General features: G+C 39.3%; 1 protein-coding gene across 1 annotated transcript in view; it reads left to right on the top strand.

The window, feature by feature from the left end:
• Positions 1 to 2,423: 2,423 nt before the first annotated feature.
• Positions 2,424 to 16,200, top strand: part of LOC134517201 (rap1 GTPase-GDP dissociation stimulator 1-like) — a 39,331-nt gene continuing 25,554 nt past the window's right edge. Inside the window, exons 1-2 of the mRNA XM_063338470.1 lie at positions 2,424 to 2,428; positions 2,800 to 2,984. Of these exons, the coding sequence (XP_063194540.1) occupies positions 2,424 to 2,428; positions 2,800 to 2,984 (190 nt within the window). The remainder of the gene's footprint in view (positions 2,429 to 2,799; positions 2,985 to 16,200) is intronic.

The raw sequence follows: 16,200 nt of genomic DNA, 5'->3' as shown, positions 1-16,200 counted from the left end.
TGTGTATTCCCCAGTGTAAAGAGTACTTTCCAATAAGTCTTTTTCTGGTATTTTATGACTCGGATCAACACAGGTATCCACTGCCTACTTTTTTTTTTCCTGAAAAGAGGTAAGTTTACTTGAAGCCGCAACCAAACAAATCACATTTCCACCTTGTAAAAAATTAAAGCAGTAAATTAACCTTCAGATGAGAGATACATCACAACTCAAAATATTCGGTTAACTTAACTTAAAGCAATCCATCAACTAAGAAAGAAACGCTCCTCCATTTATTCTAGATAATTTCTTTCACTGAAATTTTCTCATTGGCATCTGCAGAGAAAATAGTTTCTCCATGTCTGTCAGTCCTGGGACGTGCCTAGAACAGGAGGCATAAACATACCTCAGGTCCCCTAGGCAGAGTCCCTGATGGCCAAGCTTTATTTTGGAAGCTGTACAGGCACACGCTCAGTCTCACACCCAAGCACATTGTCCCTCTCAGCAGTACTGCCTACCTAATGCTTCACTAGAGCAGACCTTGGGCTTCCTTCACCTGAGGAACGCTGCTGGGTCTTCTCACCACTTCTACCACTGACCCTCCACCAGGTTACTGACAAGCTATCTTCTGCTTTTTCAGTTTGTTTGTAAACTTTCCCAGCACAAAAATACTGCTCACTGTGCATTTGTACAGCACCTAGCACGGCCTTCTGCAGTGTCTCTTACAACAGGTTTGCAGGATTATATTCAAACAGAAAAAGAGCATTTTAGCTCGACAATGCTGTTCTATAAATTTGGATTCCCATACTGTCTTATTTTGCCATAACTGATTAGTTTGCGTATAAAAATCACAGTTCATTTGGCACAGGATTTCCATACCTGGCTGCTTGTCAGTGCTTTGTGCGATATTACGAACCTCTGTTTTCCCATTAGTATTCACTGCAGCAAGATGATGAATGACACTGAAGATGGGTTTATCTGATGTGATTTCTTACTTGTCTTCACCCATTTACTGTATACCTCCTTTTGTTTCCTTTGTTGTCTTCAGTCTTTTACAAAGGAAAGCTGTTAATTTTTTTTTCATTATTACCATTTTCTACACATCCATGAGCCTGATCCAGTGTTCCTTTGAAAAAAAATTCCCATTGACTTCAAAAGACACTGGAACTGGCCCCTCTGGAGGCTGAATGCTTCTGACATACCTAATACTGCAGTAATACCACCTACTCACCCCCTCTGTATTTTGTCTCTTTTGGGGCATCACAGTTTACCACGTCTGCCCATGAAATGCTAACATTTACCCCTCTTGCTTGCATTTCAGAAATGTCACAACCTCTGCCCGTGCTGACAGCATGCGGCAATCCTGTTTAAGGCTCGGTCTGCACTCTAACCTCAATCAACAGCAGTACCTTTGATATCCACAAGTGCTCAAGAACCAATTCTTCTTGTCAATCCCTAAACTGGCAGGAAGCTCTCACCATTTTGTGACATGCAGTTTAATCCATGACTGATCCTGGCCCCTTTTAAGCAAAAATACAGGCTATATTTCTCCAGTATCTGTAGAACACTTTTTTCTGAGTGTAACAATGCAAACAACTGATACACACGTAAACAATTTTCCCCATTACAAGATGTAATGTAGCAAAATCTTTACCTTAGGATTTCTATTTTCCAATTCATTTGCAATTTTGCAAAACATGCCATTATAATTGAAAAAAAAAAAATCCAGAAAGCATTCAGCTCACCCTCCCTCTCCATAAGCCCAGCCAAAGGGACCAGCTTTTTAATTATCTAGCAACAGAGTCAGTAAAACGTCCCAACCTCCTTAACAGGATCCTCAGGCTCCAAACTCATTATCAGATCACGTTTTATCTTTAAGAGTCAGCGATTTAAACTCCCTCCAGTGTTATAATCACCACAGTGATTATAGCTCCGTGGTGCAGTGAAGTTTTAGAAGGCTCCAGACTTGGAGCCCACTGCTACTGCCGCAAACACTGCAACACACAGCCACCGCCAGGCAGCACCACACTGGGAAGCTCAATCTGCTTGCTGGAACAATCTTTAAATAGTATTAACCAGCAGACAGTGTTTCCTCTAACTCATACTGCAGGGGCACTAGGAGGTTGTAACGCATCCTGAAGAGAACAAAGCCCTTCCTTTGTAAGCCATCCTAAAAATGTCTATTTGTTACAGGTTCAACCCTCCAACAGAGTAAAGTGGGCTGACAAAGGCAACAGAAAAAAAAGTATATTTTTGAAACTATTGCTTGAAAAACAGCATTTATTTTTTTTTCTCGTAACAATTACCAAAAAAAATGGAGAACATTTAAGAAAACATTCTGCTTGATCAGAAACAGTAAGCCAGAGATGACAGCTTCAGGGTCTAATGTCATCTTTGTGGAAAAGAACACTCTCATATGTTTCAACCACCCAATTTGAAAGGTGAGCATGAAGTAGGATAAGATGAGTTTGGATCAGACTTTCTCAAGTCCTTAGCACCCACCCAGTAAGATTCAGGCATTGATATAGTCTAGTTAGACTTTAGAAGTAGCTTCTAGGAGCCAAACATTTTTAAAATGTGGCTAGTGTACCTAGATGCCAATGAGGAAACCTCATTCCTTGGAAATCTGTCCCTTAGATTCAATAATCACCCTCCTGAGTGACAGTAGAGGGAAATTCAATATAAATTATTTTGAAGATCTGAAAGGTTCTCTCCCAGCATGATAATGACTGTGTTTCCATTTCTGTTAATGACATGTAAGAACTGGAAACACAAGCAGCGGTGGAGGATTAAGTAATTACGGAGTATTAGATGCGTTTGAAGAGCAGGGTCACAGAAAAAGACAGAAGGAGAAGAGAGAGTGAGCGTGCTGTGGGCTGCTCATCAATCTGAAAGCTATAAAATATCCCCCCCTTATTCACTGCTTGCTAGCTGTAAAGGACAAAGGCTCCCAGTACAGATCAGCTATTCTTTATTGTCCCCATTCTGGAGAGCTACAGCTTTTATGGGTAAGTAAAGCTCTTGTTAACTATACATAGATATGATCTCTAATATGTGGTTAATTTTCTCTCTTATATAGGAATTGTATGTGATAGAAATAGAAAACTAATTTAGGATCATTTAAATACAGAAGTGTAGTTCTGTGATAAATGCAGTACTACAGGTGACCTGAAATTCTTCTGTGTCCTATTTCAAACAAAGCTTAACACAAAGTCACATGAAAATTAAGGTTTGTTTAAAGAATACTAGAAAATTATGAGAGTAGCAATGAAAAATTAACTTAAAGCATTGGAACATAATGTATTCTTATGAATTTAAGTATTTTGAAGGGAATTAAAAATTCATCGTTCTCTACTGACAGAGCAACGTACATCAAAGCAAAGCTGCTCACATATGCCTCTGTGTATTTATTCCACTTTGTCAAGCGCTACTGAAAAGACTGGCACTGCATTTAAGTGGCCTGGCCTTTGAATGTGTTTCTCTATGAGTCAACTGTTAGTCTAGGTAAAGCTGGACTAAGCCTTTAGCAACGATCATTCCATGTGAAAGGAATGACATTCACACTGGATTTAACATACACCTTTAGGATTTTAATTTCCATTATTCTCCAAATCATTCAAAGGTATCAGGTAACTGGATCAAAGGGTTCAGCCTTCCACCTTCATTCACATGATGGTAACTTACGCCACAATTAGACCTCATGACATCAGTGGAACTAATCTTAGTATTACTCAACATGTTTAATGGTGAAATAATCTGTCTCTAAGTAGAATATGACAACTAAGCAGCCATTTAGAGTAATTGCCTTCCTAGTCAACTAAAGAATTATTCAACCGAAGTTAAACATCAGTTTAGGGACACTGACAAAAAAAGCAGGTAAAAATTCAATTTACACACACCTTAAATAGTCAGAGAGATGGACACAAAGTGTAGGTGGACTAAACCAGTGTTACACAGGTATGTTGGCATTGCTTCTGGCTAAATCAGCTCTATTTGTACAAAATTATTCCTGTAGGATTGATTTTCTATTGTGATTCAGGTGGAGATAACTGAACTACTTCTCCTATTCTTACATTGTTTATGTGTACCTGTCCTACTTTCCAAATGATCTGTTCAGAAGGTTTATTCTTTTGAGATATTTGCCGATTGTGGCTCACACTTTATTTCCATTTTTGTTAGTGCCCTTTACAGCATGCATTTGGTCACACAGCACTGTTTCTGTTCCCCAAGTATGAAACTTTGGACAGGACAATAATAAATGACGAACAGAAACCCATACACTTCTAAGCATGGATTTGCCAATGTCTTTTACAAAAGAAACATTCATTCTCATAAAACCATGTAACAATTCAGGCAATTTTTAGATGTAAGCTGTGTTACCTTCCTTACAACTCAAAATATTAAGGCTAGCCTGCACAATATTACAAACTCCTTGCGGTTCTCGGCATTCCCCAGCATCTTGCTATTTGCTTCAAAAGCATTATACCCTTAATACGTCAATACCATAGGGAAATCCCACAGCTGCTGCTTGTAATTCAAGGTGGTTTTTTTCTTATAGATTTTTAAAGCATTGTGTCAGATGCACTTAAATAAACTGGAGTCAACAAAGCGTGTTGCTTTCCCGTACCTAATGGAAATTCAGCCACTCTTGTTCTGTAGAATTAGAATCTAGACTGCTCCAAAGCCAACGAAGCTATCCTGACCTGTATGGGCTGAAGAAGGAAAGACAGTCTCAAACAGCGCGGTTTTGAGCAAACTCCTCAAAGTCTTTCTGTGTCATTTCAGCTACATGTTCTTTGTGAAACAAAGCTCTTGCATTTGAGGCAAGACACCTGTTGAAGGCCCATACCCGGTAGCACTTCACTATCTGTGTTTCTATCTTTCCTTCTTTGTTTCTGAACACTTGTTTGCATCACAAGGTCACCTACAACCTGAAAACAACCACTTTTTTTGCTCTGTGGCAATCTGAGTAACTTTTAATATCCATTCACGTAGAACTATCGTTCCCATGCTTTGGGATCCCTCCACCCTCATTTAAAAAAAGCTAAATTAAGTAAATAAAATATAGTGGCACTTGGAAAGAGCTGAATTATCTTTTCATTTTTCTAATATAAAAATCTAATTTTGGGGGGGGAGCTTTTTACTAATGAAGAGCCAATTAAAAACAAAATCTATTCAGAAAAAGAGTACTTCATTCAGCACTCAGTCCAGCAAAAGTATAGTGACAGTATATTCCTATTTATAAACTGGTATGGGGACTTTGCTAGGGCCCTTTGTAGACTAGAGTGTAAAACTACTGTCCTGTTTGGTCTAAAAATATTTGGGCATAAAAGCTGCTCAGCTTTACTGAAAGACCCCTAGAAACTCCTTCAAAGACGAGAGTTCCAGAAAGAAAAAAGTAAACACTTATCCATTTAAGACAAATTAGCACATGTTACAAGTTAGAGAATATTTTACTTCTAAGACAGTAAAAAATACTAGAAATAAGTATTTGGAATCAGCACTGTCCAACCCATTTGTTGAAACATCTAGCAACCCAAAAATATTTCATCAAAAGCATTTTATCATTCTTTAACTTATCTGTGCAAGAAAAGTAAAACAGGAAGAAATCTAGTCACAAAAGTAGACCAAAATGCACAAGCTCACTACAGCAAAAGGATCTTATGACTTGTTCAAAGACACTCCCTTTCCCTCCTTTGTTAAATGTTCCCTTTTTTCCTTTCTCCAAATCCCCTCCCATACACTTTGATATACATTTTGATATTGAGATAATTTCTAATGATTGCAAGCATTTCTCCCAGGCTAATAAAGTGAGACAACCTGCAAAGACTTTTGGACCTGATAGTTCTAGGTACTCTCAAAAAATCGTGTATAGCATTATGTAAACATAAGTTTGTGCATGAAAACCTTATTGCAATATTCAGCCCAGGAAAAGATACCCAAGATAGAAGTTATTCATGTTACCTCGTACAGGCCGGAGCTATTGTAGACATTAACTCTGTCTAAAATGCTTTACTACTGAATGTGTGCTAACTGCTTTATTGAATTTTATTCATTAATACATTCAGGGTTTTCTTAAGATGTCAATCTGTAGCAGTCAGCTGCCTTTCAAAGAGAACTGTTTGATATAATCACCCTCTTACATTGGCAGCGGAGAACGGCTGCTGGGAGGTCCCAGAAGTGAGTCCTCCGCAGAACTCGGGCTGCATTCCAGTCTTCCCTGCATGCCCCTCCTTCAATGCCCAGGCAATGCCAACCCACTTGTGCAGCAGAGCTCAAGCCTATTCGTACAGCACAGGTAACTCTAGGTCAACCTAATTAAGCTAAAACAAAAAAAAATTACCAAAATCAAATTTTCAGAAGTGGTAGGACACCTGTGCCTTTCTACATACCTTTAAAGTCTGATCCTTCTCACTCCACTGGGAACGTGCACAAAAGTAACACTTTATAGGAATCAATAAAGTAATGTACCAATAAACAGATTCTGCTGAGCAACTCCAGTTTTGGAGCACAGCTCTAAAATATAGGTCATATATTACAGCAACCCATTACTTGTATTAAGCACTGACAGATCTTGTAAGGTCATAATTTTTAAAATGTGTGTCAGGCCTCAGAATGACTCTTTTTTCAGTATGAGGTATCTCATACTGCATAAAAATAGCCAAACACACTCACCCACACTAAATAGGAAAAAAATAAATCCTAGCACATCCATTATGCAACCAACTTCGAGGCTATCTTCCAAGGATCTTCACGTTCATATGAAGTTATAAAACAGATCAAATACACGTTAGGCTTGACACTATAATACTGATCACTACAAAAGATTCAGACAGTACTGTGGAATAAATACTAAATTGGCTAAAAAATACAAAAGTACAGCATTGTTCACACATTAAGGAAAAGTATAAAATCAAGAGGCTTCTGAGGTAGAAAATAGCCGCAGCTGGCATGAAGGACACAACACCTGTGGTTCCCTGATAAGCTACATGGGGTACGGGATGGGATGCAATTATTCCATGGCTTTACCTTATGATGTATAGCAGATACGGGAATGGGATGATACCATGAAACAGATAAGCTGCCAATTAACTGCCCGCTAGATGCTCAGAGCCAACATTTTGTCAAATTTTGATGAAATGCTGTCCTTTGTGCGAACTTTGCTCATTATAATGTCATTATAATACCAAAACACACCTCCATCCCGAAGGCTACCCGCCTCCAAGGTGCGACCACTCCTTCTTGAGTCTGCGCCCTGAATTTCTCGTAAACTATACCTTTAATTGTGAAGCGAGAAAAATTTACACCAATCATGATAGAAGTATGTATGACTAAAGTCACTCAAACTCCACCTTGAAGATAACACATAGTATAAAAATAGCCCGAGAGAGGGGGGATACCCAGGGAAGACACCATCGCAAAGAATTACATCACTGACTTCTGGGATCAGTCGACGGGCTGAGCCTCTCTTCCCCCACATAGGGACGCCTTTGGGTAAGACTTAGATTATACCGAGTGCTTCCTCGGGAAACTTAGAAATTTCTCTAGAGACTCTCTTTTCTACATTTAAAGCCAGGCTGTATCGTTTATAACTTTGTCGCGCATTTTGTATATGTAACAATACTTTCACTTGCACGTGCTTTGCAGACAGTGTATTTATCACTGGCAATCCTAAGAACCTATATATCTGTTGTTTAAATAAATTGCACTTTTTTAAGTAGCTAGTCATTTTGGTTTCTCACTGAATGCGACCAAAGACTCAAGAGTGGCTGTGCTAGTTCATGAGCATGACTAGACTGAAGGTGCAGTCCACTATTAGTGTATCCAAATCGTAATAGTTTAATACATATTAAACACGATTGGACTGATAGTGCTGAATTGGGCATCACTCAGAATTTAAACCTAGCCGCACCTAGCCTCCCACCTCGGTGAGGAGTGTTAGAATGCAAGGGGGTTTATCTTCTGCCAAAACCGCTTTGCCCCTTTTCACGCAACAAGTACCCACAGAAAAAATTGCCAGAATTTACGCAGTTTCCCACTATAGACTGCTTTATTCTGGAAACCTCTGAGATTAATAAGGAACCTCACTAACTGCACTGTAGCTCATGTGACACCCTTATTTTACTCAGCAGTGCAGAGACAAGATCCTCCTCTCTCAATGGCTTTATCCAGATCTTAAGTGAAGTCATACAAGCAATTAGCAAGGACAAGACAGGTATAGGTAGAGGATGAGCTGCAGACAAAAGCTCTGTCCTTTCGAGAACTACAGAAATATACTTTTTTTTGGGGGGGGGGGCATTGTACCAGAGACACAAAGGAGAAAGGAATGTACTTTCAAGTCTGACAACATAGCTTTGTACTACAGCCTCCTAAATCTACATTATTAGGTGAAGTCTAAGCATAAAAGGCCAATAATTGCGTTTGCCTCATTACTTGTCACCTGTCCATGTAGTTCCCACACTACTGGGCTCCCTGGTGGGGCCTTCTTGCTCCATCAGCCATGCCACGCAGCTGGGTTTCCCAATGCAGCCAGTTCCTATTTAAATAGCAGTTTTTATTCTCTAGACTCTACCTGGTGCTGCTCTCTTCACTGCAGACACGCATTCTGGCTTCAGCTGTGCATTCCCATGCCCCAGCAATACCTACACACCAACTAAAAACATCTACAGCCAACCAGCTGGCTTTGCAAGCAGTCCCTGTGGAGAACCAGATTACATGCGCTGCCATGGCCAGGGATGAGACAGCAGACAGCCGGAGGTCAAGGATGGCACATCATCTTAGCTATCTCCAGCCTACTGTTCTGCGGTCTGCCTCCAACACCTGCCGACATCTTTTCTTACGACAACACATGCTGGGGTCTGGACACCACCAGCTTTCTTGTCACTGTCTCTAACATCCACCTACACTCCCAACAGACCGTTTAGCAGCAATAGTTGAGGACTGGGCTGATGCTTTGATATCAGCACAAAGGCTTATTTTTCCACAGCTGTTCTTCTACTTGGCTGAAAAACCCCTTGTAGGAGTTGTCAGCCAAAGGAAATTAGTGTTTTCTCTGCTATGGAGTCTAATTGGTTTTTCCTCCACTGACAGCTCTTCAAGCTAAATCTAGGAAGCCAGGGAAATTAAACAGAATGCTATTTGGCTGAGACTATGGCCTACTTCCCATACAAACATAATGACGAAAGCAAAGGGCTCCTTTAATTCATTTTGTGCTGCAAAACTATAGAGTGTGAGCAAGTAGCAGGCCCATCATATAAAAGATAATCTACTTAAGATGTATATTAACTGTGTGATCAAAGGTGCTTTTAGGAGACCAACATCATTCATAACAAACGCAGCAAACTAGATCTCCAGTGAGCAAGGAAGACAGAGGGATTTCATTCATTTCCATAAATGAAGTCAGTCAGTTTATATGCAGCTGCCACAATTTGTCCCATTACTAATCTGCTCACATTGTTGTAGTCAGCACGTAGCTTTGCCAACTCTGACAATTTACCCCTGTGTTTCACAATACTTGGTCAAATCAACACCTTTCGGAACTAAACTATGGAAAAAGCTGAACTTTGATTTAAACCATTAGTTCCCTGACCCCTTATTTACGAAGAAAAACTTGAAAACATGACCCAAACACAAATTGTTGTTCATGGAGAAAGTGAGTAATTTTTAAGTACATTACTCATTGCTTTTGAGCATAGTACATTTGTTGCTATTCCTGCAAGTCTGACTTCCAAACCTGAAAGCTAGTTTTCCCCTTCCCTTGAGTAAGGAATTAAAGCATCTGGGAGCTCAGGCGAAGCTGACGTATGTCAAACAGGCCTATTCCATAAGCACTATCACAGTTAAATTATCAGGCACATAAGAAGGCGCATAGTCGTACACAAGATTACAACATTGATTCCTTTACACTAAAGTGAATTTTATTCCTATTCTCCATCTCTCAAAAAAAGAAGTAAGGTTAGCAGAATAAGATTAAGCAGCTTTTCATGCTACAGGTCACCTCACCAGCACATATGTTCTCCCTGACTGGACTCGGCTGGCTTTATTCTGACTTATCTCACTGACCCGTTTTAGGTTATCCTAGGATAATCACATTTTTCCTCTTATCTGTTCTCCGTCAGAGTTCTGCACCCAGCTTTCCTGTTGACTCCACAGAGCACAGCATCAGCCACAGGCCAGTAGGATCTGCTTTCTACCCCTTGCCTTCCACACACACATACTCTTTCCTGTATTCCCTCTTCGGTGGAATTCAATTATCCAAGAATAAATAGGCAAAAAAAAAATAGTTGTTTTCCCACTCCAAATCAATCTCCATATCACAATCAATTGCCATTTTTCTCACCAGCAACAATGTATCAATTTGTGTTACGACAAGGAATAACAGTATGACCCTTTTACCAGGGTCTCTTCCTCTGAGCCTGAATTTCTCTACTAGCTTTCTGCAAATATAATCTTATGATGAGGTGAAGCACAGCAGAGTCTCTTACTGTTAACAAAGAAAAAAGTCTTTGTTCGTGACTTACCGTTTTGCACTTCAATCACTGCACTGTGAAACTCTAAGCTTCAACCACGTAATTCCCACCCAAATAATACAACATTTCTACTCTTCTTTAACTGTTTACATTTTCAAGTTCTTCACTCACTTATGTTTTGCTCAAGTTAAAACTATGCACGGGTTCTCCAAGGATAAGTGTTATCAATTAAAACCCCTTGCTGCATCAGCACACTCCCTTCTTCTTAAATCTCTCAGCCATATAATGAAGTTATCTTTCACCACTCAGGGCAGTCACACTGTTAGTAAGACCCTTGCTCATACACAAACCACTCTGGTCACACATCTGTTCTCTGATACCCGCTCTAAACAAGCCTGGAAACAAGCCTGGCATCAAAGGCCACAGGAGAACTCAGCTTTCTAGCCAAACTGCAGGCCAAACATCAGAGAAATGGTAGGAAACCCTACAGAAATAAAGGCTGAGCAGTGGTGATCAACAGCTGAGAGAGTAAGGAATAGTCCAAGGCCAGCTAATGCACGTATTGTAGACATACCAACACCATCGTAAACTCCAATACCTTCAGCTCCCCATCCCCTTTGCCATGCTCTTCTGTCTAACAGCGGTGTTCAGGCACTGAAAATTCTCTCAGTATCCACCCATAGCAACCAGATGCTGACCATTTATGTTCTATATCTATTTTCTTTTTCTGCTTTACTGGTAGGTGGTTACTATTATTCTTTACCTTGTTTTTAACCATTTTCTGAAAAAAATTAATGCCACCCATGACAACATGTCAGAGAAAGAGCATTTGTGGCTGTCCTGGCTGATCTATGACAATTAAGAGAATTTTAGATGTGGATTATAGAAAGTTTTTTTTTTTAAATCCTTGCGATTAATAGAGAACATTTATGTAAGTACTAGACAGTCAGGCTTAAATTCCTGTTTTCATCATCCTTTCAACTTGCAGCTCAGGCTAAACAATAAAAATCTCCTTAAAACCCCGCCACATTCTCATGCTCTTTGAGTAGTAAAATGTTCAAAGGTGCATCCCACAGGATTACAGGCACTGAACAATGCTCTAAAGAGTTCAGGATGGGTCAACACAATCCAAAAATGCTGCAAAAGCAATGGGCAAAGGTTAGTTTTTGTGGACAAAACACAGTGGGCTTTCCTCTGTTTTCCAGTTATTGCCACACGTATTTTTAAAGCATGCTTAGAAACTGTATGCATTTGGCCATTAACATTGAGAATATTTACCAATAGTCTAGACAAGGAAAAAAGAATATTGGGGAAAATATGGCTCTTTTCAGAGTCTGATAGTGGGCAGAAGGAGAGATTTCAATTCCCAGATAATGACATGGCTCCAGCCTTCTAGGACTACCTCTACTAACCATCCATTTCTACCCCTTTCCTCTTTGAAGAGGGTTGCTGAGGGATGCAGGGGCAAGGAAGATACAAAGGTTATATACACCCACTTGATCGTAAACTACAGGACTGCCCAGGGCTGAACAAATTTGGAGTAGTGTTGGATGCCATTCCAAACAACATCTTGGATTTCAATCCCGTGCTACCATACATACTGGATCAAGGCTTAAGCTCAGTTCAGTTTAATTAGACCAAGGACATTCCAGTGAACATCCACCAAGAGAACTGCAAATTAAAATCCCGTCTCAAGCTTTCAAAAAAGTTTCAAAGTATTTCTTCCTGCTTTTCTAATTTTAATAAAGCAGATGTGTCCACAAAGCAGAATTCATTTTTTGTCCACACTTTCTGTCAAGCAACTTCCATGCAGAAAAGTTTTAAAAACCTTAGTCAAAGGAAACCTCAAAATTAACTTTTATTGTGAATTCTTTACAGCTACAGAATAGACATGAGTAATCTAAAACACTGTGTAGAGAAACAAGAGTAAAAAAAAAAAAGCCAGGTGAAGAGTTGTTCATAATTATATCCCTGTCATCCTTAGGATATTGGTTTTAAATTCTCTCCCCAGCTCCTTTTTAATCTAATGATTTTTCTCCTGCATCTCATCACCCTTCAGTGCAGTGACAAAGACACAAACCATATCTTTTAACATGGCTGTAAGTGGCTTTTCATGGAGACATAGATAATAGCTTATCTGATTTATAGGACAATTTTCTTGCCATGGGTTTGAAAGTCTGAAGAGATGGAGGATGTGTTCCTCCAATACTTCTCTTCATGCAGTGAGATAAGATAGCTCTATTGTAAAGAATATGTCAGCCCAGTCTCAAGACAGTTGCATGCCTTTCTAGAGATGGAATATAATAATTCACCACTGAAGAAATTCAAAAACCTTTCCTCACATTGAATTACACCTTTCTCCTCCCTTCCCTGATAGGGACACCAAAGTCAAAAGACGCAGCTTTTGCTTCCCTTGGTTACAGCAAACCTGCTATAATCATATAGCTGCACCATTAATGGGCAGCAAGAACATAAGCATTTGATCTTATAGACTTTACTTGCTCCTAACACACACACCCCCAGCCCTTCTAGATTTACAACTTTTTTATATTTAACTACGAAATAAATATAATATCACATTCCCAGACATGGAGACCTGGAGCTTTGCTTCTACAACTATTACTGACTCTTTTACTTGGCATGCAGGCTCATTTGTTACCATAGGTTTATATGGGAGATGCCATGGAACAGGAATTAGTTTTATTATTTCAGGGAAAAGCGTTAAAAATACTGTGAGAAAACAGAGACTTAGAGCTACATTATTTTGCAGGCAGCTACGTGAGTAAGATTGCAGGTCAACACTTCATTTTTATTTTTTTTTATTATTAAATTGCTAGACAGATCCAACAGCTATTTTACGGTATTATGACTTGAAATTTTAGTTTCTTCAGGACTCTTCTTATGCCTTCCAGCTAACTCGACCTGCAGAACTCCAGCAGTTTATCAACATGGACTCTTATCCCTCAGCTGTAACACATTATGTATTTAACGGAGACTTGTGTTCCCTGCCCTGGTGATACAGTATGTTTCCAGAAAACTAGAGCCAAGAGAAGGCCAGATTTCAACAGGAGAAAATAAGAATGAATTATTTTCTCTCTCTCTCTCTCTTTGTTGAGCTCATCACCAGTCTACATTCTGGAAGCTAAATTACAAACAAGATCAAAATAAATACTTTCATGAATTCAGGTGCAATTAAACAAGACGAAGCTTCCAGCAAAGAAAATCCCATAGGAGTTGATTACTAAAAGTTGAGAAAACATAGCAGGGAACAGATACGTACTGTCTTCTTTTAATGTTCTTTCATCATCTATTACCTGAGACATTACACTGAGCTGAATGGACCTCTACTGTAAACCATTACCATATCTTTATGTTCTGGAAAAACACATTAACTTGTTTTTCAGCTTTGAATAATAATAATAATAGTAACAGTCCATGGAGGAATTTTCTAAAGTACACTAAAAGTAAACAGCAGAAGAATCAATTTAGTATGTGAAATTACGGAAGGAAGAAGCAGCAGTAGACACACAAGGCCAGGCATTTAGCTGGCGTAAATTGTTTCAAAGCCCTCAAATTGGATCATACTGATTTCACACTGCTCAGGATCAGAATAGTAATAAATTATACCAAATGCAGCATTTAGTATTGTAAGAAAAAAAATAAAAAATAGTTCCTACACACGTGAAAGGCTATAAAATGACAAAAACCAAATCAGGTAAGGCATTGCCATTTTAGGGAGGGGCACAATCAGTCACTGAAAGAAAGATGTGTGGGATACCTTCTTCCTCACTCCCTGAGGGCTCTATAGGTCAAAACTTGTGCTGGGAACTGACACAGCAATGGTCCAAGGGGTCCAAAGAGCTCATGCCTCCTGGCTCTTTCCCCACTGCAGAAGCCAGATGAAATCTCTGTGGTGCAGCATGTTTTCTGCATTATTGTTTCTGCTCTCATTAGGATGATCAAAAACCAACTCCCACTGCAGAAGTCTGCTTCCTATGTCTCTATTCAGTAGCTTATACGCAGATTTATGCGTGACTTAATAATCTAGCCCTTCAAGCTCAGGAAAAAAGCCTTTTGTACGTCAATCTCCAGAGATTTCTAAATTCAGACCCTGCAGGTAATCAGTGAGAAAGTACCATTAGACTTTCCAGACTAGAGCCTGAGTCTGCTTCCCCTGCTTCTACAGCAATTTACTAAAGCTGATCAACAATATTCTGACAAAAATGCTGATTCAAGAGAAAGAAAAACATTCCTTGAGAACATGTTTATTCCGCTAAAACCCTCCTCAGAAGCCAGGTGGGCAGGCACTCCCCCGCTGCCCCAGCAGCTGGCGAGCCTGGCTGGCTTCTTTCCAGCTTGCCTACCAGCCAGGTGGGCAGCGGGCCAGCACGCCAGGCAGCATCCCCCTCCGGGGGAAGAACTACATTTGCAAAAAAAAAAAAACCAAAACACCAAAACAAATTGTTCTGTTTTGCCTCAAATTCCACCATGTCAACATTCTGTTTCAGCATGGGATGAAACAAAGTGTCAACAACCCAGAATTTTCTACAAAACAGAAATACCCTTTTCTGGACACTTTTAGTCACAACGTGTACGCGTGCTGTTAATTATTGCCTCCCCACAAAAATAACCGGGTCTTAGAGTGTCCGCTTCAATCCCACTTCAGAAGCATGGACTTAAAGACAACGAGTATTAAGGAATCAGTCCCATGTTGTTTAAATTAATCACATTTTTATAAATAACATACATGATAAAATTCTGAGCATCTGAGAAAAGTATTCAGTATTTTAAGAGTGTTACAGTTAAATACTGCCTTCTGCGAGACTTTTATAAAAATAGTCTTTAGTCAGTTACTTGGTCGATTCTGCTGCTTATAGCAATAATTTCACAACACTACAGACTGTAACCAGAGGGATATTTTTCAAGGACTTTGTCGTCATGCATATGGTGTTATTCTACTGATCTATTCCCTGGAGAAATAACAAAGCACCTGGATTTCTAATTACCACTATCCCAACCTAATGAGTGACCAGTAATGTAGACTGTTCCCTGCTATTTGTAAAACAACCTCCTCCAACTTAAAGAGATCCAGTTGCCTTTTCATCTTTCTGTATGTCCTAACTTCATTAGAAATGTAGCTGCAAATATGACTATTGCTCTAATTAGAGGATAGAGTACTGAAAAAAAAATAATCAAATGCATTACCTCATGCCAACACATTTTGGATCTTGATAAGAATGAAGTCATAAAGTTCAGTAAATAATTCATTCTCATAGGCTCCTAATTTATTTCAGGTTGCTCTATCAGCCGTTGTAACCTTCTGCCCACTCCCACTAGATCTAGTTTAAGATCAAAGCTTATTCGACTGTCAGGTTGCTCAGGTGATTTTTTTTTTCCCCCTAAGAAAATTGAATTCTACAGGTAATTCTTTCATACAAAATTATTCATTCAGCAAATTGTGGCAGGAGGACTGGACAGAAATGGAAACCAGAGATTAATGTTAACTTTTTTAAGCAGGTAAAAGGAAATCATCCTTGTACATCTATCTATTCCAGAAGTTTTCAGCCTCTTTTCATTAATAAAGAAGGCAACAAATTCAAAGTCATCTATTTTTTAGAAATACATTGATCTCCTATCAACTTTATGCCTGTGTTGCCCTTAGCACGTAATTTTGAAGAGGCCATAGTTACTTTCAACTACAAAGACTTTCCAAGAGACATCAATACATGCAGCCTCAGTTTCTTACTCTGAATAA

Source organism: Chroicocephalus ridibundus, chromosome 6, assembly GCF_963924245.1.
Source record: "Chroicocephalus ridibundus chromosome 6, bChrRid1.1, whole genome shotgun sequence".
Lineage (NCBI taxonomy): Eukaryota > Metazoa > Chordata > Aves > Charadriiformes > Laridae > Chroicocephalus > Chroicocephalus ridibundus.
This window is presented reverse-complemented; position numbering and strand designations above follow the sequence as displayed.